This window comes from Delphinus delphis, chromosome 1, assembly GCF_949987515.2.
Source record: "Delphinus delphis chromosome 1, mDelDel1.2, whole genome shotgun sequence".
In the NCBI taxonomy this organism is placed as follows: domain Eukaryota; kingdom Metazoa; phylum Chordata; class Mammalia; order Artiodactyla; family Delphinidae; genus Delphinus; species Delphinus delphis.
The window spans coordinates 55,244,501-55,270,378 of NC_082683.1; the positions used below are offsets into that span (position 1 = coordinate 55,244,501).

Here is a 25,878-nt window from a genome sequence, read left to right on the forward strand (position 1 = left end):
CTTCCCTGGTGGCGCAGTGGTTGAGAGTCCGCCTGCCAATGCAGGGGACACGGGTTCGTGCCCCGGTCCGGGAAGATCCCACATGCCGCGGAGCGGCTAGGCCCGTGAGCCACGGCCGCTGAGCCTGCGTGTCCGGAGCCTGTGCTCTGCAACAGGAGAGGCCACAACAGTGAGAGGCCCGCGTACCGCAAAAAAAAAAAAAAAAAAAAGAATGAGGGCCAGAAAGATCTACTAACGCTGTAAACTAGGACAAGATATTTAAAATCTTAATGCTTCAGTTTCTTCATCTGTTCAATGGGGATAATACAACCTTATCTCATGGGGCTAGTGTAAGGATTAAATGAGAATATACAGGAAAAGAGCTTAGCACAGTGTCTGGTGAGCTAAAATAAATAGTAGGAGTAATCCTATCTATGGTTCCTGTTTTCCCCAGGTAATCTGACACCAGGTAGACTACGTTACTGAATCGCTGACATTCTCAGTACAGCACAGGTCAATTCCACCTCAAAAGGTGGTTGGGCCGTCTCATGCTCCCATCTGTGATAAAAATATTAAATTTCCTCCAAAGACTGACGGAACGCAGAAGAAAGGGATCCTGCCAAGGCAACAGGCCTGCCAAGTGCTGAGCCACTGCACCCGTTATCAGCCACAAGGCTGAGCTGTACAGGAGCACCCCAGGCGAGCAGTGGCCCCTACAGACTTCACCTATGACTCTTGGCAGCACTGGGTTCCTTCTGCCATTTCCTCTTCCACTCTTGACTGAGTCCAGCCCCAGAGATTCTCCAGTACTTTTCCTTCTGGTATCTGAGGTCTGCAATATGCTAACATGCTGACTCTCATCTTGCAGCCCCTCCCCTGCCCCAATTCTCCTAGCTCATGGTGAACCCACGCAACACTACTGTATTTATTTGGACTAATTCTGTAAAACTCTTGTCTTTTAAAATAGCCCAGGACTTCCCTGGTGGCACAGTGGTTAGGAACCCACCTGCCAATGCAGGTGACACAGGTTCGATCCCTGGTCTGGGAAGATCCCACATGCTGCAGAGCAACTAGGCCCGTGTGCCACAACTACTGAGCCTGTGCTCTACAACCCGCGAGCCACAGCTACTGATTCCACAGCTACTGAAGCCCGCACGCCTAGAGCCTGTGCTCCACAATAAGAGAAGCCACCGCAATGAGAAGCCCGCGCACCGCAGAGAAGAACAGCCCCCGCTCACCACAACTGGAGAGGGTCCGCATGCAGCAGCGAAGACCCAATGCAGCCAAAATAAATAAATAAATAAACTGATTAATTTTAAAAAATAGTCCATTTCTTGTGTTTTAAAAAATTACATGAATAACGAAGCACTGTGGTCTAGTGAGGTCAAGTTTGCAATTTGGCTTCAGGATTTCTCTCACATCATTCCCAGCTTCCAACCACACCTGAGTCACTAACAGACATCTTGTCAAAACACATGTCAGTAATTTGTTAAAATGTCTGCACCTACCATCTGGGGACAACTGTGTTAGGCCAGGTTGCCAACAGGCCTCATTGGTGCTAGTCTGTACCAGTGAATGCCCAGACACAGCTCTGGGTCTGTGATGGTCCTGGCACCGAGTGTTTTGTGTGAGCTGGTTTTCTGGTCGTGTTCCACCTTCCAGAGTACAGGGACCCCTGCCATGGGTCCCTTGCAGGAAGAAAGAAAGGGCCACAAGGATGAAAGGGTATGGGGTATGGCTGCCTGGGAAGGGGCTCCTTTTGAGGTGCAGGCTGTCCCTGTCAGAACTGCCGGCGATTTTCTCAGAGCCCCAGGCTTTTCTACCCCCATCCCCCAAGGGTGGTCCTCCTGGATGAGAGGTTGCACTGACACCCTGTGGCCACATGGGTTGGCCCCAGCCACTGTCTTGACTGACCTCAGACTTTTCAAAGCAAGTGACGGTCATGAGGATGTTGTCGAAGTCGGTGCAGCTCCACCGCAGCACGTACATTCCCTCCTCGCTTCCTTCTTGCCGCAACTTATTGATGGCATATTCTGTGCTACAGGGAGAGAGGCAAAGAGAGAAAGCTCACCCCAAACAGAAGCACTCTAAACCCCATGGGGTGTCCACTTCCTTGAGCTGCCTCAAGTCTGACGGCCGCTCACAGTACCTGTCCTGGGTCCTACCGTCGTCTCTGATATGAGACAGAGAGCTTGTCTCATATGCTTGTTCCTGACTTCCCCACACACGCCGCTTCCACTCTAGCCAGAAGAGCTCCCCCCAAGGCTGAGGATGCAGAGCTGCCCGTGATGCAGTGGTAGGGGTCTCTCCCCCCATCCCAGGCAGCACAACTAGAACAGAAGCCTCAGGATAGCATGGACTTGGAGTTGTTCTGTTTATTGCTGCATCCCCAATAACCAGAGCATGCCTGGCTCACAGTTCTCAATAAATAAGTGAACAACTGAATAATAAACACTGAATAAAGAAATCAAGGATCAGAAAGCTGTGAGTAGAGAGCCTGCCTATCCTATACTCCCGTGTCCCCAGGACTAACAAGTCCGGCACACAGAGGGCAATGAGCAAACAGCTGCTAAATAAACCCACATATGAGGTTACTACACCCAGTGAGTTCTGCTCACTGAGTGTTGGTAAAAGAGGGCTGTGTGGTCAGCACGTGTTAGAGAATGGCAGAGACCAACGGCTCCCTGGTGGTTGGGCAGTGAGGGTAGGCAGACAAGAAACAAACGGACACGTACATAAACTTAATATGTCAGGAGGTAATAAACGCCACTGAAGACAAATAGAGCAGAGTGAAGGAGTCAGGGAGTGCGGGTAGCAGAGGGGGAAGAGGTGTCGTTGTTTTATATAAGGTGCTTGGGTAAGACTTTACCAGTTAGGTGGTATCTGAGTGACACCTGAAGGAAGTGGTGACTGCTGAAATTCTGGAGGGAGGGATTTCCAGACCAAGGGGAAAAGCAAGTGCCAAGGCCCTGAAGCCTAACTATAGTTGGCATATTTGAGGGACATGCTTTATTATAAAGCTCAACCCTTGCTCTGCAATTCCTTGGTGTGTCTGTCTCCCTGTGAGTCTGTGAGCCTCTTCAGGCCAGGGACCACACCACTGACAAACTGCCTGTCCACAAGGCAACTGGGATCAGGAAGAAGGTGGGAACCGCTTCACGTGAAAGGTGGCTGACGAGATGCTTCCACAGATACATTTCGGTCTGGAAGAGAGACTCCGAAGAAACACAGCAGCTGTCTTCCTGTGCCTGAAGGATGGTCACATGCAAGAGGAAGCAAACTGAATCCCTGTTGCTTCAAAAGGCGGAACTCAGATGAGTAGACAGAGTTACAGGGAGGCAGACTTCAACTCCCTATGAGGAAGGTACGCATGTCTGTAACTGTCAGAGCTATAAGCTACTTGCTGCCAAGTGAAGCACTAAGTACCCCATCACCAGAGGTGTTTGAGATGCAGGTGGGACGAGACACCCAGCAAAGCCCCTCCCAACTCTAAGGCTTGGTCACCTTCACTGGGCCTTCTGGCACTGGAGGACATGCTGACTCGGGATTCTGTTCCTACACCGTCTGCTGTCGAGACCTGTGCCCTGTCTTTCTTGAATCACCCAGAGCGTCTGGCACAGTAAGGGGCTAGGAAGTGTAGCACTTCTTGGTCAGCTGTGGAGAAGTGAGGGGTTCATCTATGAGGACACCCAAGGAAGGGAGAAGAAGTGAGGGGCTGCTGCAAGGACCAAGGTAAGAAATGACAGGAAGGCCTGACCAGGACAGCAGGGATGGAAAAGGGCACCAAGTAAGTATTCAGCGTAAATGCCTGATGACGCCCATGCCTGAGAAGGACACGCTCCCCATCACTAACACGTGGGTTCTTTTCACACCAAAGGCAACTGAAAATGTTTTCGAACCAACCAGATTGGACCGTGACAGCCATTCTGTATGTTGTGGACGATCAACGGGGGAGCCACGTCGGTGCAGAGGTAATGGTGGGCATCTGCTGTGAGCCGGAAGTAGCCGTCCACGAGGGACACAAAGGACAACGCCTCCTCGTGGGAAGACAGCTTCAGTTCCTGGCGAGAGAGTAGAAATGCCCATGGTTACATCACGTGCCTGCCATCTTAAGCAGCTGACTCTCTGGGGAGGTACAGAGCGAGAAGATATTTAACACAATGAAGAATGTACAACCCCAAAGGGAAGCTCTTTTTTTTTTTTTAATTCTTTTCTTTTTTTTTTTAAACCCCACATTTGTTTATTTTTTTGGCTGTCTTGGGTCTTCGTTTCTGTGCAAGGGCTTTCTCTAGCTGTGGCAAGCGGGGGCCACTTTTCATCATGGTGCGCGGGCCTCTCACTATCGCAGCCTCTCTTGTTGCGGAGCACAGGCTCCAGACGCGCAGGCTCAGTAGTTGTGGCTCACGGGCCTAACTGCTCCGTGGCATGTGGGATCTTCCCAGACCAGGGCTCGAACCCGTGTCCCCTGCATTGGCGGGCAGATTCTCAACCACTGCGCCACCAGGGAAGCCCGGGAAGCTCTTTTTGTCGATAGTAACTGCACCCCTTGCAGTTACATATAACTCTGTTCACCACACTCTTTCATCTCTTATCTCAAAACTTTTATCAGATTGAGGAACAGTGGGGTGAGGGGGCGCACGGGCAGCTGTGGCAGGCAGGAGACTGTGGAGAAGCTGCCACCCGGTCCAGATAGAAGAGGAGGCCTGAATCAAGGTGGCAGAGGTATAAAAGTAGAGGTGGGGGGGAACATAGTGTGCAGATGACACCCTGGTCCTGGCACTACACATTATTCCTAGTTACAGAAAAAGAAACAGAGGCACAGGTGTTTCATCTCATCCAGAGTTGGTCTAGAAGGTGAAACTCCTGGATTTTAGTCCAGGAATGGTCCCAGACACAATGATAAGGTTTCTAGATTACATCCAGGAACCTCTGAGGGTCTGGAGAAGGCAGAGAGTCTTACTCCAAGTGCGAGAGGCAAAGGTAAAAGAAGAGGAGGGAGGGAGTTTCCATGGAAGGAAGAAAAACGCCTGGAGGTGAAGACAGGTGGGGTTTTGTCTTGATCTTACAACCCTGAGGAGAGATGACCATGTGAGAGGAGCTGCGGGGTCAACTAGGAACATCTGATGAAGGAAGGTTTGTAAAGCCATGATTTAGAGCTTTGTCTCACAAGAATATTAACAAACACCTGAGCCTTCAGAGAAGGGTAAAATGACACTTGAGTATATGACTCTTTCCTTAGCACTGGAGAAAGAAGAGGCTGGTGGCAGAGAAAAGTAGACAGAGACAAGAAGACCAGTGAAGGGGGGAGGGGTGGATATACGCAACCAGACAGAATGGAGGTAAGGGGCTTATAATGCGAGTTAGCTATGATGCCAAAGGAAGGGTGCTTTGGGGTTGTGAGACAAGGAGGCCAAGAGAGGGCAGGGAGGGCTACCATAGGGATGGCGATGCAGGAAGGAGGCTCTGTGCTAAGTGTGCTTCCTTTCGGGTGTGACCTGGCATCTCCCTGCAGAGCCCCAAAGAGCAAACTCAAGACGGTATGGCTTGGGCAGCCCTTCACCCAGTCACATACAAACAAAAGTACGTAAGCACTTAAGTTCTCTGAAAGCGGAAGTCTGAATAGAAAGGGGAGATGTCAAGAAGATGCAGAGAGAAGAGATAAATCAAGATATGATCTGATAACATGGCAGCATCATGCTCTCCTGAAAGACCAGCAACCAAAAGTACTGCTTGGAAATGCCATGGCTGGGAAGGGATGGAGGAGTGAGATAAGTAAGAAAAAGCATCACATAGTGTTAACCCACAGGTTCAGGAGCCAGCTTATCTGGGTTCAAATCTCCGTATCTCTATTTGCTATTACATTTAAGCATATATAATCATCATTTTTATTCGTCAAAAATTGTCAAATATTGGCAATTTCAAGTAATTTAATGTAATAGCTGTATGACCTTGGACAAGTTACTTAACTTCTTTGTGCCTCAGTTTCCTCCTCTGTAAAATGGGAATAACAATATACCCACCTCACAGGGTCGATATGAAAATGAAAAGAGTTGGTATTCGTAAAGCTTTAAGGTAGGAAATACCTGGCACACAGCAGGGCTAGTATTTGTAAAGGAAAACAAGGTAACGAGGAGATCAGGTATCGATTTCTTCTTGCCTTCCCCCTGCTCTCTGCACAGCACTGTAGCTGGGCACAGAGCTGCCAGCCCCTGTGCCAGGGTGAGCACTGACTTAGACGACAGGTGCCCCGTCTGTGTGCCAGACTTGACTCTGTCAGCCAGGACAGATGGGGCAGGCTCACAAAGCTCGCATCACCTGGCTGCAGTTCCTCCTCCCCTGCCACGCATCTCCAGGGTTTGGCCATGTTGGACAGCCAGACCACAAATGGGCCAACCTCTCCCTCACTACAGAGTCCCTGGGGAAGAGAACACCGTGGAAACCAAAGCAGTGCAGGCTGGAGCTGCCCCTGTGCAAGCTCCTACACCTCTCCCTAAGTCTCAGATTCCCCCCTGGAAGTGGAGCCAAAATCCTGATATCTTAAGGTCTTTGTAAGGACTAAATAAGATACTGCAGACACATCATATAACATGACTTAAGATCTATAATATGCTGAATAAATAGCATTTATTTTTATTTTCTCCCTCCCACCATTTTCCATCTCTCCACTAACATCTATATGGGCTCTTCTACTTCCTTCACGTTTTTACTACAGTTTTCTAATGAAATCAATGTATCTTTATTGTTTAAAAAAATGGGGAGGATGGGGAGAATTAAAAATTAAAATCGTTCATATTCCCATCATAAACAAATAGTTGTTAATATCTGATTATTTTTCTAAGAGCATGTGTATGTATATGCATAAACTTTTTAAACAAAATTGGTTCCATTCTACCAATAGTTTTATATTCTGCTTTCTTCCATTTACGAAGCATTTTTATGGATATTTTTTTAGTTCAGCAATTCGTTTACAGAATATTCTACTACTCAGATGAGTTGTGTTTTATTCTCTCGTTTTCCTATTATCATATATGCAGGTTAGTTTCAGTATTTTGACATTGTAAATACTGCTGGGATAAACATTCTCATTCATAGACCACTGCCTGCATCTCTCATTGTTTCTAGAAGACAGGTCCTCATTTCCTATGGAGGGATTATATAGATAGTTTCAACGCTTTTAACACATGTTTACCAAATTGCCCTCCCAAATGGTATATCAAAAAGACTAGTTACTCTAGATGTAAAAGAATGACCATCTGTCCTAAACCATATCACCAGATTCTTTCCCCGTACTGAGTGTTATGATTTTGACAAAGTATTTGCCAATTTTCAGGCAAAACATGGTATTTCCCTAGATGACTACCTTCATTGCATGGAGGAGCACCGTGTCTCACCCACCTGTCCTCCCCATGTGACGTCAGCTGTGACTTCCCCAACAAACATGTTTATTCTGGCAGGACTCCCACTTCCCCTGCCAAACTGGGGAAGTGACTTCCCCTGCCTGTCTAGGTCACGTCCTCAAGTGATACCAAAAAAAGAGGAAGAGAGGTTGAACACCCCTTCCTCTGTCCGAGAGTCACTTGGCTGTGCTTGACACCATGATGAGGACTGTCATTGTGGCCAGAGCTGCCAGCTGGACAGTCTGCTCAAGTGCAAAGTGGGGCTTCCCACCGACCTCATTCCAGATGACCCACACAACTCAGCAGAGAGGCTGTGCAGGAGCCCTTGGGAGAAAATGCTGACACTCACCTAGTGATGTGGATCTTCAAATCCACTAACTTTTGTGAACTAAATATTGATGCTGAAATATCTTTGGGAAGACGGCAAATCCTGAAGCAGATACACATTTGAAGACCAAAGAAAGGCACTAGAATGTACCCAAGTAACTTAAAAACAGACATTGATAATGTCAATGTCAGCAATAGGGACTTTTTGGCTTAAATAAGATGATCGTAAGATTTTCTCTTTGGGACAGGAACTCTGAAGAGCACATGCAAAGCACATGCAAAGAGCACATGCAAAGTCTCCCTCCGAACACCAGACCCAGGCCGAATCACTTCTGAAGCAAACTTACCATTTTTTTGTTGTCCTGCTTATTAATGCTGACCACAGACTCCTTGATTACAATGTCAGTGATCTCAGGGAAGTAAGAAAAATTGTTCCACTCTTCCTGGATTTTATTTTTCTCCTCATCCTTCTTGTGTTTATTTTCCAGTTTTTTCCGTTTCAGTTTATTTTTTTCCTTTTCAACAGGAACAACCTGATAAGATACATAAAAGTGACAGAGTGAAGTCAGCTTTCTCATTTTCTATTGGTATTTCTCATTTTCTCCTGGCAAACCAACAGAAGGCCTGAAGCCGAGGAGGAGAAAGCCAGTGTGCCTGGATTGACAGAGGAACTGGGAGAGTTAGCACCCATGAGCCTATTTGGGTCCCCATGGGCCTATTGGTCCCATCAGGGATGCCTGGGATCCTACACCTGGAAGAGATCTTAATGAACACACCGACTAAACTCTTTACATAATCTATAATGTGCAAGCAAACTCAGGAACAGAAATAACTGCTCACTAGACACGCATCTACAATCAGGTCCCCCCATTTGAACATAGGCTTTCTCCTTTTACAATCTATCACTGATTGTCTTGACTTTATAGCCATATTCAAGTTGGAATTTTCAAGAGAAGGTATGAATCCCATGCTTGGATAACCTAGGGAGTCATACATGTCTGCACAAGCTTACGTATTTTGTGTAGCAGAAGTCTTGGAGACTAGAAATCTGGGATAAGATCCTGCCTCTGCCATTTACTTAGTTAGGTCATCTCTTTGTGCCTCCATTTCCTCATCCATAATCAGAGATCTTACATCTTCACAAGGTTCTTGGAGCAGTAGGTAAGTTCTTATTAACACAGTACCCACACTACACAGAAAACACTTGATAAGTGCTTGGCACTGTTATTTTAGCATGAAAATAAAATAGGAGTAGAAAGTAAATCTCACCTTTACTTCAATATTATTATTATTTACAATAATAATGATGATGGTAATAGTAGCTGTAATAATTTATTGAACATTTATCATATGCCAAGCTCTGTGCTAAACGACATTCCGTTCTCTCAACACTATGAGGTAATACACTAAGTATCGCCATTTTATAGATGAATAATATGTGGCTGATATATGTGAAGTAACCCTCCCAAGGCCATGTGAGTATAAACAGTGGAGCTAGGATTTGAACCACATCTATTTAGATTTAAAACCCATGCTTTTAAACCACTCTGCTCTATTGCCTCATCCAACAAACACTTCAAAAAGAAGCTCCAGATTGCAAGAAAAATTACTCTATCTCACAGAACCAGAGGGCTAAATTCAATTCTTGGCATAATCACTATTAGTTAGTTATGACCTTGGGCAAGCTTCTTAACTTGTCTGTGCCTCTGTGTTCATCTATAAAATAGGGAAAATGGTAGTATCTCTCATAGATTTGTTTTAAGGAATAATTGAGTTAATACATGTAAAATGCTTAGAAAAGTACTTGGTACATGGTAAGCACTTGGTACATGTCTGCTGTTACTACTATATTATTACATATTGTATATGTTGTCATTATATTTCTGTTTCCCTACAGAACTCAATAAATATTTATTTTAGATCTGCTGCTACATGGATACAATAAAAGATGAATGATACATGGTCTCTAGCCCATGAAATAAACTCAGCTGACAGGGGTGATGAACATGCAAAGAGATAATCCCAACAGAATACACGGAACACACCATGTGACACAGGATGCTCTGTTCTGATCAGCCACCTATCAGCACTTACATTTGGTTTCTGCCTCCACTGGATTCCAAGATTTCCAGTCACCATCACTTCATAGCAGAGAATGTTTCCATTATCATTCGGATGGAACCGATTCATCTCATTTTCTGATGAAATCAGTAGCATGGAAGTCTCAAATATTTCAGCACCATAATGTTTTGTCAAAGTTTCCAAGGTAGCCAGGTATTTCACCTTCAGGTCGTGTGTGGACACACTGCTGTCACAAATGGTCTTGTTGTTAAACTCCTTTAGGAAATCCTTGAAAACATTATTTATCCGCATCCTGGTGAGAAGGTTCCTCTGTCTGATGGACTTATTCAATGTTTCTGGAATATATCGCTTGTAGCTGAAAGTAAAAAAAAAAAAGTCTCTTTTTCATGTATAGGTTAGCAGAATAGTGCAGAAACAAACCTAAGTCTATAAATCTTCCTTCCCTGTGTTGCCAAATGAGAAAGAAGGGTCTACTCCCAGAGGGTCTTAGATGGAGTAAAACTCTGAGGATGATAATCGTAAGGAGATTGAGGTGAACAGGGACTGAAAGAAAAGAGAAAAGTACATGTTCCACAGATTTTACTGAAATGGGAAATTCCTACAGGAATCATCAGATTTTCTGGGTCACAAAGGCAGGCAGCAAAATGCACTTATCTGTGTTTTTGTTTGCTAGTGTCACTGTTCCCATGCACACTGGTGCTCACATAAACACACTGTTACTAAGATTCAGCATCAGTTAGAAAGCCGTCTGGAAGGTGTCAAGAGTGACAGATGATGTCTTGTATGCTCTACTTGCCTATCTATTTTACAGTTTTTCTATAAAGATCAAAAACTACTTTTATAAGAAATGGGAAAAACCCATAAAAGCTAATTAAATACAAAAGATTTAGTGTTTGCCATGTGCAAATGTCTCAGATATATTAAATGGATCAACAAGTAAACTGGAAGATTAGTTACCCATCCAGGTGCTAATGAGAGAGTATCTATGACTAACAGAATCTCAGCAAATGGATATACTGCTAGAACAGGAGCCAGCTTTAAGAAGAGTGTGAACACCAAAGAAAAAGAGAACAAGTCCACTGGGGGTCAAAGTGGGGAGGCCCGTCGGCCAGTTACTCCCAGGCCTGAAAAAGCACCTAGCACAGGGAAATCCCTGCGGCACAGATGGTTTCACAACCGTGGAAAACTGTGGAGTTTGAAACTTATCCCCAACAAATATTGTAATTTTTTAGATTAATGTAACAGAGAGGAAAATCAGCAGAGAGTTATCATTTTTTACTTTAGCCTCATGAAAAAATAAAGAGGAGGTGCCCAGAGCAAAAGCCACAGAAAACAGAGAAAGCAGCAGAACAGCATATGTCTAATCAGTCCCTCCATTTCTGAGGAGCAACTTGTGATCTGCTCCAGACTCTGGTCAAGGGCAAGGAGATACAAGAAGTAACCTTATGAGAAGATACATGCCACCTATCACAAATAACACCACTATAAATAATTCCCTCTTCAAAATGAGACTGTCTTATGACAATCACAATAGCTCACTGATTTAAAAATTATATTTCCAGACTTCCCTGGTGGTCCAGTGGTTAAGAGTCTGCACTTCCACTGCAGGGGGCACAGGTTTGATACCTGGTCGGGGAACTAAGATCCCGCATGCAGCACAGTGCGGTCAAAAAAATAAAATAAAATAAAAATTATATTTCATAGATGGGTGGGAGTTATGCAGATTGAATACTCCTTCACAAAGACTTGATCACAAATGATAATTTTAAGTAAATACAGTTTTCTTAAGGTAACAGTCGATCGTGCTTCACATCAGAATTAATGGCTCTCTAGTGAACTAGTTCTGGCTGGGAACGAAAGCAGCTGCCTGTAGAACTATACTGAGAAGGATTTTAGGACAGATCCAGCACAAAAGGAAAAAGTTCAGTGATAGATGGCAATGCCCAGCATGGGCAGAGAGGAAGGGGGAGGGCATGCAGGCCACTAATTTGACTGGCACCCCAGCTCAGAACTGTCACCCTAGTACAAATTTCTGAGGTCATCAGCCAACATTCAAAATCAGGACACAGATATAATGTGCTACCTTTCATAAATATTCTAAAAAAGAGTTGCACTCTGCAGAGAGCAGTAGTCAGCCAAAAGCTGGCAGTAGTTAAACTGAGATATATGAGGGGCTTCACTGGTGGCGCAGCGGTTGAGAGTCTGCCTGCCAATGCAGGGGACGCGGGTTCGTGCCCTGGTCCAGGAGGATCCCACGTGCAGCGGGGTGGCTGGGCCCGTGAGCCATGGCCGCTGAGCCTGCGCGTCCGGAGCCTGTGCTCCGCAACAGGAGAGGCCACAGCAGTGAGAGGCCCACGTACCGCAAAAAACAAAAAACAAAAACAAACTGAGATGTATGAAAACATACAAAAATAACACCATTCCCACAATCAATTCTTTAGCCAGCAGGAAGGTTTACCTGATGTCCTTGGGAAGTTCTGGCAACTGCATCTTCTTCATCATGGCATAGTGGGAGATGGCCAGGACGGCCATTCCCAGACACTCGTTCTCAATATCATGCCCATCCTGCTCCGTCTTGGGGTCTCGAATGGGAGCCAGGCATTTGACCAAATCATACTGTCCCTTTGGAGCAGAGGTGAGAAGAAATGAACCACCACTTAAGTTTCAAGAGTCCACTCATGTTTCTGATCTTGAGAGGAAGGTTCCCCACACAGGGAGGTGCTACCCAATAAGCAGTACCGCAATGAGACTAACGAGATTTAGAGTTTCTCTGGCACCAAAGTTCTTTCTCAACAGCTGGGCATGAAGGGGCTTGGGAAAGGTCTCCCCAGGTTAATTCATTCGTTTAATAAATACTCACTGCGCACTGTGCTGGGTGCTGGTGAACAGTATGAACACATGAAGCCCTTCTGTGGGGCTTCCCATGTAAGTGATGATGAAAAGCAGCATGTACTAGGCTTGGGCTGCACCAGGGCATGGGACGTGACAGCTGTCTGGGGTTTGATTATTTGTTAACTCCACAACAAACCGGTGTATAAATGACAGAGCACCACACACCCTTCTGATGTAGATTTACAGAAAGGAGAAGGAATCCAGATTCTACACTGCATCATTACCACACGTAAGTTTTTTCAACATCTGCTGTTCAAGTTTCCAGTAGTGGAATGTATCACCAAAATACACCCCCTCACTCACTGAGGCACGCCACATTCCACGAGCCAGTGACGGCTGCTAGGTCCCCTTTATTAAGCCCTAACCTGAGTGCCAGGCACTGTGCGAGGTTCCTCTCATTTACTATTTCACTTATTCTTTACAACAGCCCTATGAGGGGGATGCTAACATCATCATCTCTGCCTAACAGCTGAGAAATCTAAGGCACCAAAAGGTTAAATAACTTCATTCACTCACTTGGTAATCACTGATTAACAAGAACCAATTACGGGCCAGATGTTATTCTAGGTGCTAGGGATACAGCAGTTAACCAAACCACATCACTGACCTTACGGAGATTTCCAGGAAAGAAAGAAGAACAAACAGAAATATATAACCTCAAGTAGTTACCAAAACCAAAGTCAAGTATAAAGAATACTGTGGGAGCTGGGGGACCTAGTGAGTGGTGGGGTAGAGGGTCAGACCAGATGTGACTGCAAGGCTACAGCTCTGCAACACTGTGCTACAGTCAAACTCAGTCTTTAAAGCTCACGGACTGGAAGTGTACACAGCTCTTAGGATTGGGACCTCGTTAGCCTTTCTCCAGCTCAAAAAGAGGCAGACATGAAGTATGGGGGTGGTGTTCCTATATAAGGAAGACACTCACTTTCCCTGAAGCAACTTTAGTTTAGTGCGTTTCGGATGGAGGGTTCTAACTGCTGCAGTTCCCCCTTTTCCCCAAGATAGGACTTATTGTTTCTCTCAGTAAGAAAAGGACACTGACCACTTCTACAAACTACCAAGGACCAACAACAATCATCTCCACCAGCAATGTGTGAAGAGGAGAACAAAATCTGAAACTATTTTGTCTGGCTGTGATTTTCTGTCAATATCACTGTACAACTACCTCAAGTAACTCATTCCTGAAGCTCTGAAAAGTCAGGTTCTAATGTAATACCTACTCTTGAAGTATGGTGCACTCTTTTTTTTTTACACTTCCTCTCCCAAAAAAGTAAAAGAATCAATCTCAGAAATGAATATATGTAAAACTGGGAGGCTGAATTCAAAAAGACCAATCTGAAAATGGCCAGTTCACTTATTTTTTCCACACAGTATGTGCCCAGGGCTGTGCCCTGTCCCATTTCTCTACTGTCTCTGAGGCCAGTCCTCAGGTATATTATGGAACGTGGATAGTGTGCAATCAACAACTAAAGCTGTACAAGAGAATACAACTGTGACACATAACCCACACATGTAAAAGTACATCCTAAGGAAATAGTAAACAGAACACATATTCAGACGTATGTATGAGGCTGTTTTGTAACAGTGATAGCATAACAGGGGAAAAAAATCAAGAAAAACCAAATGTGTTCAGAAACAAGGATTAGTTACATAAAGGCTGACTTCTCCTCTGGATTCCAGTCTCACGCTCGATTTCCTAGCCGAATCTCCACTTGTGTATCTCACAGGTGTCTCCAAAAGAGAGCTCCCAATTCCCACCCCTTCTCCAGCCTGCTGCTCCCAGTCTCCCTATGCAGGGAATCACTCCGTTATCTACCAAACACTGCCCAAAATAAATCTCAAAATTCTCTTTGATTCTTCAAATATCCTCACCTTCCACATCCAACTCATAAGCAAATCATATCAAATCCATCTCCAAAATTAATCTCAGATCCACCCATTTTTCTCCAACTCTACTGCCACTACACTGGTGCTACTGGCATCTAAGGAGAGGAGGCCAGGGGTGTGGATAGATATTCCACAATCCCTTACAACAAAGAATTAACCAGCCCAAAGTGTCAGTAGTGCTGCTTCTGAAAAGCTTTGCTCTACTCTGAAGAAATACTTTCCCCACTCCTCCCTTAGAATTGCAGACACTTTTTTATTCTTCAAAGTTCAGTATAAATGCCACCTCTTTAGAGGGATCTTCTCCGATCACACTATTTAAATTAGGTCTCCCCATTCAAACCTCCCTCCCCATATGCTCTATGACAAAGGCCTTTTTCTTCATAGCACTTTTCACAATTTCTTGTGTATTATCTATGTATCATTTTATCTGCTTGTTTTGTTTGTCCAACTCGATTATATGTCTGGTGCTTGCAGAGACCATGTCTGTCTTGTTCACCACAGTTTCTGCAGCGCCTTAGCAAAAAGTACACAGACACTCAGAACAATAAGATATTTTCAAAAACTATAGTGCATAATACATATCTGCATGATAAAATCAGGAAGCACATATACAAAAATGTTAGTTATCTCAGGGTAATGTAATTTAGGTGACTTAACCTCTCTTTCTGGCTTTCTTCTAGTGTCTTATTGTTCTACCCTGCCACCACTGTGACTCAGAGTGGCCACCTCCTTCCTCTCTGTGACTGCTGAGAAGTACCTTTGTGATTAGCCCTGCTGAACTACACCTTCCCTCACTTATAGCTCCCCCCTCTGCTCTCTGCACAGGAGGCACTGTAGACACGAACTGAAATGGTAGGAGGGGGGAAAAAGAAAGGAATGGGGAAGAAGTAAAGCCCAAAAAGTCCACACGTGGGATAACCAGCCGGTTGGATGCTGAACTGCCTTCCCCCTCCTCACCTGGGGCAAGTCCAGGGTTGGTGAGAACTACCCATGGAACAGGCCATAAAGCATCTTAGCTGCCACCATGGTCGGCTGTGCCAGGGAATCTGACCCCTACCATGTCTTACCCACCCCACAAACTCCAGGCTCTCCTGGGCCCAACATCTTACCTGAGCAAACAGATACTCCAATGAGCTGGCGTCAAGGAGAGGGGTTGCATCTGGAACTTTTTTTTTCTCATAGCTATTCTTCTGCTTCTTTGGAGAATGTCGCCATACTGACTGCTCGTTATCATTGGTCCCGTGCCAGTTGGTGAAATAGAACCTGTAAGGCAGGAAGATGAATGTTAACTGTGGGAAAGGGGACCTTGGCATGCGTGGGAGAGGCATCCTGGTTCTACCCAGAGCGATCAGTGCCAGAGGTTAAACTTCCCTGAGAAGTAAACAGACAGACCTTTCATCTGTGTAGCACTTCACTGTTTATAAGGTCCTTTTCTTTTCATTCTTACAAGCACTCTGTGAAGAGCATACTGCCAGAACCTCATCTATGACTCAGGGAGATAAAGTGACTTCCTTAAAATCACAAAGTAATTTCCACTCCGTCTTCCTAGATAGGAAAACACTGCTGTCTAGAACTAGATGCTAGCCCAGCAACTCCCTCCACTGTTAGTAACGCCAGCCTGCCTTGAATCCAAGACCTATTTCACAGTTTAACATTTCTGAAATCTAGTTTCATCATACAGTCAAGACATACTGTTAATGTAGCAGTGTTTCCTAATTCTCAGATGGCTGTTACTGACACTTTTTTATCTTACAATGAACAAAGTTTTAAAACAGAAGAAATATACAAACACTACTACAAGCATCAGCTGCAGTGCCCTGAACTAATAAATGCTTCATATACATTATGCTATTTAATGCTTACAGCAACTGTACAAGGTATGTTTCACTGTTTCCGTTTTATAGATGAGGAAAACTGAGGTTCCGAGAGGCTAGGTCACCTAAGACCACAAGCCTGTTTTCTCCACTACTACTTTCCTCTGCCATCTGTAAAAGAAACATAATGAGTTCTGGAATGTGTGAAAGTGACTGAGCCAAGCTGATCCAGGCCAGCTCTAGGCTACAGACTCAGAGGGTACCTGGGTCTCTCTCCCTTGACATGCCCGTGTGCTGATGAAAAACCACCACGGCATGGAGAAGGAACATATAAAACCTCCCAAAAAGGAGCTGCCGTTAAACTCAGATATCTGTCAGTGAGCTCTATTTGCAGAGCCTAGGGCATGCCAGGTCCTGGGCCAGGCTTTGGAACACAAGGGGTTCTCAGGCACAGTCCCTGCCTCCTGTGAATTCCCTGTCTGTAGCCAATCAGTTAAATCCAGGGGGCACATCTCATAAATAGGGCTACACTGTGACTTCCATGGACCCCACACAGTTTTCCTTTCCTCCATTAAAAAAAAATATTAAAGTTATATTTTACAACTATGTTGGTATAAAGATGAATATAATCCAGGCTGGATTATTTTTTTCCCTGATTTTAATAAAATTAAAACACTTCTGTGGACCCCTAATAACATCATGAGCCCAAGGCATTGTGCCTCATAGGTAAGTTTTTCTTGAACATGAGTGTCTCAGATAAGGTGTCAAAGGAGTACCAAGGAGGAAGAAGTTGCTGCCACTGCCAGGGGATGTGGCAGGGAAGGGTAAAGGGTTGGGGAAGGGAGTTGGCACTAGGATAAATAAATACCAGGCTATGGAGTCTGGACCATACACAGAAGGCAGAGGAAAGACTGAGCCAAACTGATGTGAGGCAGGATCCCACTGGAAGAAAGCCCCACAGAAGATGGACTGAAATGAGAGAGGCCAAGAGACAAGCAGGCGCCTAAGGCAGCAGCCTGGGCAACGCCGTGAGGTTTGTGGGGGCAGAGGCCTCAGTGCCTTGCTCATCACTAAATCCCCAGCGCCTGGCATATAACAGGTGCTTAATACATGCTTGTTGGATGCAGAAACAGCAAATGAATGACCTAACTCAAGAAGTAGCAATTAAAATGGAAAGGATGGATAAGAAGTTACTTTAAAGGTAAAAATCAACATTTTACAACTTTCAAGTGATTCTATACAGCCCATCTTCCACAAAACTCACGGAAATGACTGATAATTTGACTGTGGCCTTTGGCATCTCTCTCTCAGACAGAAAGAGCCACGTATCCACAGAGTCCACATGCACCATAAACCACAGCTGCAGGACTGTCCCCGCACCTTCCCACGTGAGAGTAGAAGCCTGAGGCTCTCAGCTGACAAAGAGGCCAGAATTCATGCTGCCCCCAGGCTGAGGAGCCTGCTCTTCAAGGGCAGAACAGAGCAAGGTGGGGAGGACTCCTCCAGGATCGGTTGTCCCGGGCAGGCAGAAAGTAAGAGGTGAACCAGCCCTACCAGCTGAGCAGACACAGGAAATCTGACACTGGGGCAGAAAAAGATGGACAAGGCCATGGCCAACTCCTCTGACTGCTGAGGGAAATCCAAAATGGAGAGTTCTCTTCATTCATACAATAATCTAGTGATCTACTGTAAGTTCCAGCGGGTCTGCCTGGGAGGAGACAGGTGAGAGGGTCTAAATGGGATGATTAAGAGAGTAGCTAATAGGGCCCAGCATACTCCCTCGGGGCTGAACAAGGACATTTTCTGAGGTTGCTGTCTGAGCCCTGTGAGACTAGCCTTGCCTTGGAAGCCTTTAGGTAAGATGTTCAGACAAGATAAGGCAATGTGCAGCTTCTCCACTACAGAAAGGCTGAAGGAAGCCTAAAACAAGGCTGGATCTCTGGAAATTGCCTATAGTCAAAGGCTGACAGCTCTCTATTTAATAAGACAATAAAAAGAAAAAAACTTTAGATCAGTTAACTGCCAAAATCAACATCTTCCATAAGCAACAAGCATATATTGTATAGCACAGGGAAATAGAACCATTATTTTGTAATAACTTTTTTTTTTTTTTTTTTTTACGCAGGCCTCTCACTGTTGTGACCTCTCCCGTTGCGGAGCACAGGCTCCGGACACACAGGCTCAGAGGCCATGGCTCACGGGCCCAGCCGCTCCGCGGCATGTGGGATCTTCCCAGACCAGGGCACGAACCCATGTCCCCTGCATCGGCAGGTGGACTCCCAACCACTGCGCCACCAGGGAAGCCCTATTTTGTAATAGTTTTAAATGGAGTATAACCTACAAAAATACTGAATCACTATGTTGGACATATGAAACTAATATTGTAAATCCACTACACTTCAAGAAAAATAAATAAATAAATGTAACAACAGGGAATGTTTCAAGGAAAAAAAAAAAATCAACATCTTCCTAATCGCTAATAAGACAAAACTAGTTAAGTACACTGAAGACAAATTGTGTGCCCCTTTCAAAATTAATTATTAAACTTGGGCCAATTCCTGATATTACAACATGCTAAAGGAAAAAAATTAAGAATGATCTAAATAAATGTAGTATGATAGCTGCTGATATTCCTTTGCAGAATGATGTGGAAGAACACTGCAGGAAGGAAGGAGGGAGGGAAAGATTATCCCCCTTATTGGTGGGACAGACAGACCTGCCAATAAGAGATATGCCTTCCTTGCAAGTTTTTGAGAAAATTATATTACAGATGATTACATATTCTAAGTTTGTGTACAGCTATTATATACAACGAATTCTCTTTAGGCTTCTATAGAACTTTACTAATGGATAGTAAAATTCATTTAGATGATAAAGCAAGAAAACTTTTTTTTCTTAAAAAGGAACAGGGAGGGTGGGAGGGAGGGAGACACAAGAGGGAAGAGATATGGGAACATATGTATATGTATAACTGATTCACTTTGTTATAAAGCAGAAACTAACACACCATTGTAAAGCAATTATACCCCAATAAAGACGTTAAAAAAAAAAAAGGAATAAAGAATATGCTTGTCTTATATTAAGATACATTACAAAACAATAGCTATCAAAATTATCTAAAAGCAGAAAACTATAATTAAAGTACAAGAACATAGAGCTGGGATTCCACTGAAATAGTCACCAACATTTATTTTCGTGTTACACCTTTTTTAGTGGTGAGATGCTGAGGTTTCAAAATTATGTAGTTTGTTGTAATGCAAATGTTTTAGCTTAGGGTGGGATCTTTTTTTCCAAGTTCAAAGAGCTTGTGGTAACAAAGCAATATCCTGTTGAAGCCCAATGTTAGGTACAAAGTCAAGGTGCCAAAAATGAGGCAGCCATGCACTTCCTGGCAGCTAACATAAACAGGGAGCTGGCAAAGACAGCTTTTAATCATGAGGCAGTCACATGACCAGCAAAGACGAAGGCCTCAAAGAGGATTCTAATGCTAACAAGACAATTCACTATGTGTGTAACTGTGAGTAACTCACTTCTCTTTTTTGGACATCAGTTTCCCCCTAAAAAATTGGAAGAATTGAATCAGGCAAACTCAGGTGTCTTCCAAGTCCCAGATTCTACCATTCTAGATTCCGAGCCAAGTGGAAAAACCTAGAGGGAAAGAACTAGAACTCAATGAGATGCCCCACTTCCTAGACTTCGAGCTGCAAATACATGTTTCAATGCTGGGTCACATAGCCAACCCCCAGGCCACAGAAAGCTAGATTACACTCTGAAAAACAAATCCAAATATAGTCGCAAGGCTCAGCTGGGTGGGGTGAACGTTTCTCTAAATCTGGGGCGTGAAATCTCACGTGACACACAGCTCTCCTCTTAAGGTGAGACCGTGGGTGAGTACAGAGAGAAGAGGAAAGTCAGCCCCAGGATGATTATCAAAGAACGTAGATCTGGTTCAGCTTCCGCTGAGAAAAACACCCAGGCCACTGTGGAATGGTAACAACTCTACTGACTCCCCAGAGTAAATAGCAGCTAAAATACTGAGGGCCTCTGAGATCTCCAGGGCTTTTCCAGCATGACCCGGCGTACCATTAGCATTTGAGCTAACCCACTGACTTAATCACATCTATGTACGTTAAGATTCTTTTCAGATACGATTCACCCTATTTATAATAGGGTGAATTTATAAGCTCCTCTGCTAAATGTATGTGTGAAAGTATGCTTAGCTAGTATCTAACAAACATACTTTCAATTCTAGGTACAGAACAAACACACTTATAAACTCAAGAGACTACAGTGGTAGTCCTGACTGCCTGTGCCACCTTGGGAGACTACGTGACATTTAACGAAGTCTACAATATGGGAGAAAAGGCAAGTGAGTACCCACCAGAAGAAAAATTACAGCCCCACTAGATAAAAATCCTCAGGGAGTGGATCAAAACATTCACCTCTTTAGAACAAGACCAAGCTAGGATTTCTAGGTTTCCACTTCAGGCAATGTTTCTCAAGCTCTCTAGCTGCAACTTTTAGTAAGAAACATATTTATTTTATCATGACCTAGTACATACAGACAGATTACATATCTCAAACTGAAGTTCTAAAAAACAATATTCTTAGGATATGTATATATGCCGATATTATCTGTCCTCATCTATTTCTCTCTTCTAAAAAAAATCCTGGTCATAACTCACTAAATTAAACTCATATCCATGATTCACTGAATAAAAAACTCTGCTGTAGGATACTAATTCTATTCAAAATACCCTCTGCATCATAATGATTTCTTTTCTAAAATGTGGCAGAGGAAGGTGGTCAAACTCACCTTGAATTGTTTTCCAAATACTGAAGAAGCCCTTTCTCATACCAAGCAAATACAAAACTTACAAGTTATAAAAATGACTACAATACTTCTTGGTAAGTGAATCAGGGCTCCAGGCTAACCGTTGCCCGTCCCTGCATGAGGGAGCCCAGCAGGCACCCATACCTCATCCGGTAGTGGAGCCGGAGTGACATCTTGTCGTCGACGGTGATGGTGCGATTCGGAGCATACCAGAGCTTGGTGTTCTCATCATACAGGGCAAAAAGGTTGTGACACAGAGGAGATATACCTGCGGAAAAGTAAAGGACACATCAGAAAATTAAAGACAGATAAATCTGGCCATCTGTTTCCAAAGCACAACATATGCAAAGACCAGAAATTCTCTTATCCAAAAAGAATCTACATCATATTCGCATCCCCTTAGGGCCAAATACAACTTCCAACCATGTTCAATCAGGCAGTTTTAAACAAAATAATAAAAAATTATGGCTCCCCAGGAATATATACTATAGCTTCTGGCAAACCAGGTTAAAACCATTGAAAAATAAAAGTCTAATAATATTTCTCATTACAATGTCTATGACAGAGTCTTACCAAATCCTGCTTCAAAGAAAAAAAGGCCATCTGAGAGGTTTCCAGATACCACCTGATGTGCACCTTGTTAATCACAGTGAGAAACATTCTTAGAGTTTGAGAAATCCCTAATCTGTCTCCTACAGAAAATGTTTAAACGGTTCTAACACACTGTGATTACACATTAAACATGTGAACAAGTTCCTGGCAGTAGCACATGAAATGTGTGTTAGAATAAATAACCAAAGTGATTTCTATCAGTGATCAAAATCTATTTCCATTAATAACAATACACTTAAGTACTCTGTATGGTTACCAAAAATATTTTTTATTGGTAGCCAACTAGCAAGAACATATATGCTTAAAAAAGGTGGTCCAACAGTGCTCCCTTGCCTCCCTACCTAACTGCCTCCTTTGATACAAGAATGTTCAAAAAGATAAGGGAGATGATGAAGCCAGGAAAGTACCTTTCCACTCACTTCTGAGCCCATGATTAAAATTACACAGACCTGTAATCTAAAAGTGTCAGGGGAGATAGGAGAACGATTGCAAGTAATCAATCATTGCTGATATTTTCATGTGTGGTCAGGCCTCAAACTAAGATACAATGAACTTAAAAAGCAAAAAATCATGGGAGAACATGAGGTAGCTGGCACTTGTTTCCCAACTCAGACATCTGAAGTGAGACTGACACTGACTGGGACCCTGGCTGGCCCTGCTCACCTAGGCAGGGACTCTCTCCAATGCACACACTAAGTTAAGAAGTTACAGCTTTCTTGTCATCTTCATGCCTCTGCTGAATTCCTCAACTCCTGCTTCTCAAGATATTTGGGAGTTACCCCTTCAGAGTTACACTCCTCCATGTAACAGAGAAGATGGAGCTAAATTTCAAAGAGCATTTTCCCTTGGGAAAAATGGCAAATGGCTTTTGGATCCAGTATTATCAGGACTATGTTTCAGGTAAACAGTAGGTTTTCATTCATAAATTGGCTTCTGTGGACTGGCCTAGAAATCTAGCTTTTCTTTATACATATCCATATTTGAATGTGAAACATACATATTTGAAGAATAATTTATCTATAATCATGGATAGGTCTATAATTCTACCACAGGTCTGATTCAAACAATATTACTACTTAAAAATAGGAAGATGAAAGATACCGTTTATATAAAAGTACTGAAAAATAATAACAATACTAACATTTACTGAGGGCTTCGTATCAGGCATCAGGCTAACACACATCTATTACCTTTTAATTCTCCTAACACTTAATGTGGTTAAGTATTATTTTTGCCATGTTACAGATAAAGAAACTGAGATTTAGTCTGATTCAGGGTTACTCAACTAGTAAAATCCAGGGCTAGCATTCAAACCTAGATAGAGGTACTGAGGGGGCAAATAATGAGAGCTAAAAGAACAAAAATTTACCATATATTGGTGAAAAATGAGGAAGTATACAGACCCCAAAACATCATGTACTATAATAATAATAGCTACAAGAATCTGTGGTATTCTGTATTCATCTATTTTTAAAATTTATTAATTTTTGCAACAATCCCCTGAGTTGGTTACAAAAGATAATACTCATTCTCTACAGACTGGGCTTAAAAACTGATGCCCCAAATTGACCCTGAGCCCAGAGTAACAGGATACAGGGGCTGTGTCTGTCTTCAGATTCACAGGCTCTCCCCCTCATCTCCTTTAGCAGCAATTCCTCTATCTCTCACTAACTGCAGCCCAACAATTCTGTACAAATGATCCTTGCTAACAAACTAAGGTTTATACTTGCTATGCTGATGGCAAGAAGCTTGGCTAAGAGAATAAACACTATAAACCAGATCTCAAGGTAAAGGGGAAAAAATGCCTTAGAAACACCAATTTACATCTAGTTGTTTTGCTAATTACAAATACTTTTAAAGCTGCTGTCCAAAGCTGGTTCCTTACCTACTCTGCTATCTAGTCAAAGTAACTCTAAAATATTAATGCATTTTCCCCATAATAATCTGTAACTCAGCCAATTTTATCTAGTGTTATGTTTTGTCAGTAAGGATCTACTACATTCTTCCCTATAGCACCAACCTCTCCCCTTTTATTGGAACTCTTGTATTTAAAGCATTTTAAGCAGAAAGACGTATCAGGAAGAAAATGGGTTTTCTAGACAAGCTGTATTACAAACAAGGTAGCTGATTCTTGAAACAACCATGCTATCCCCGCAGAGTTGTTCTGAGGACTAAAGATGATATAAGTAAAGCATGGATCAGACTATCTGCCATCATGGCTAGTTAATCTATCATCATGAAATGAGTTGATTTTTTAAAAACAGCTTTACTGAGATGTAATTTACATACCATAAAGTCCACCCATTTTAAGTGTATAGTTCAATGAATTTTAGTATATTTACAGAGTTGTATAACCACCACCACGATCTACGTGGATTAGATCTTCAGTTTCTATGAATTAAATTTACCTGTCATTTAAAAGCAGGTAGGCAAAAATTGCCAATGACTCCAAGTTTAAAGGATAATGAAGGGCTTTATTTTGTTAGTCAGTTTGGTTTCCTACCTTCTAAGGGCAATAGGCTAACTTTAGTAAGACAAGCCTCACTTTAAAAAAAAAGAAAAAAAAAAGAAAGAAAGAAAAAAGAAAAAACGTCTTGTTCACAGCCTCACTGTCCTTCCTTTTCACAACTTGGCAATCTGACCAAGCCACAAAGTGACATTTAACTTCTCCCTTCAACTTAGCGTCACGTTGCAGGGGCAGGGGGCAGGGAGGGGGGTGCCAGGCAATAAGGAGGCAGGTCATGGTAGCATAAGGACAGACCACACTTTTCAGAAGTTTTAAACAATTAATATATTGAGAGATGGCACTTCTGAGCTTGTAACTTTGTGCAGGCGCTTCACTCATTTAGTGCTGATATTATTCCAATTTCATAGATATAGGGGAAATCAGAAAACTGAGCATCGTTCCCTGGTATCCCTGTAGCTCATTAGTAACAGCAGGAATAAGCTACTTTGCAGCAAAGAAAGTGAAAAGTGAAACTCTCAGAATTAAATTCACTGGCCTGAGGTCAAATGCAAGTCAGTGGCAGAGGCAGGGCAGAACGAATGACTCCCAGAGCCCACACCTCTCTCCACTCAGTGGAGGTGCGGGGGCAGAGACACCGGGACCTGCTGGGCCCTGGGCAGCTGCCGGTACTCACAGCATTCCTGCGCCGCCCTGATGCACAGCTCCTCCGCTGTGTACTCTCCGCCGCCCAACCGGAGGGGCTCCCTATCCGACAGATAGAAGAGCACTTCCACCCCTGGCTCAGGGGCCTCCAGATTCACGTCAGTCTTCTTGGAGCTCCTCATTTTAGCACAGAAAGCCATGGCATTGCAGTCCTCTTTTATATTTAAATACTGTAGTGAAAGGAAAATGAGACTATGCGGTCATTCTATGTGCTAAAAGCACTAAGTGGTGAAAGAGTGCTTTGAAGGTAAGCAAGCCGAAAGATATGGTATTGGATAAGTACCTCCCCCTGCCCCTTTCCTCCCTGAAAATCAAATGTACCAGAGCTCACAGCAGGTACAATCATGGGAAGTAATCAATTATGCACGCTCATGAATTATGGTTAAGACCATATTGTCAAAAATCAGAGTAATTTTAGACATGACCTGAATTTATTTTCTGTATTTGCACACAAGTTGTAGTTGAAAAATGTGCCTCATTCTGGAACCACTGATGTTAACATTACTAATATTCCTGTTACCTCTACCAGAATCATTTAACTTTTGAATAGACCTACTGGCACAAATTACACTGTCTTTTACTTTTATGTCTACCTCCCAGTAAACGGCAAGCTCGGGGAGGGCATTAACCATCCTTACCTATTTTCATGCCCCTAGAGCCTAGCCCAGGCTGGCTCTGAGATAGTACACACAAAAGGACTACCGATTCATGTTCATAAGCCACATGAATGGGTCATGAGAATTAATGAGTGGAGCCAGGTCCCTTCACCCCACGGAGAGGCAGGACGATGGGCAGCACTTTGTGGCACCAGAAAGTGAGCGAGAAGCCTTGCTTTGAAAAGGTCAGAACGCACTGGTGACAAGCCTGAAAATAAGTTACTCACCT

The 25,878-nt window shown here is 43.6% G+C and overlaps 1 protein-coding gene across 5 annotated transcripts in view; it reads right to left on the minus strand.

Moving 5' to 3' along the window:
- JAK1 (Janus kinase 1) overlaps window positions 1-25,878 on the minus strand; it is a 235,334-nt gene that overhangs the window by 26,981 nt on the left and 182,475 nt on the right. For all 5 annotated transcript variants that reach the window (XM_069541134.1, XM_060023207.1, XM_060023215.1 and 2 more), the window contains 8 exons: window positions 24,965-25,163; window positions 21,357-21,480; window positions 15,674-15,827; window positions 12,244-12,407; window positions 9,798-10,140; window positions 8,051-8,236; window positions 3,883-4,040; window positions 1,894-2,017 (listed from right to left, as the gene is read on the minus strand). In XM_069541134.1, the coding sequence (XP_069397235.1) occupies window positions 1,894-2,017; window positions 3,883-4,040; window positions 8,051-8,236; window positions 9,798-10,140; window positions 12,244-12,407; window positions 15,674-15,827; window positions 21,357-21,480; window positions 24,965-25,163 (1,452 nt within the window). The remainder of the gene's footprint in view (window positions 1-1,893; window positions 2,018-3,882; window positions 4,041-8,050; window positions 8,237-9,797; window positions 10,141-12,243; window positions 12,408-15,673; window positions 15,828-21,356; window positions 21,481-24,964; window positions 25,164-25,878) is intronic.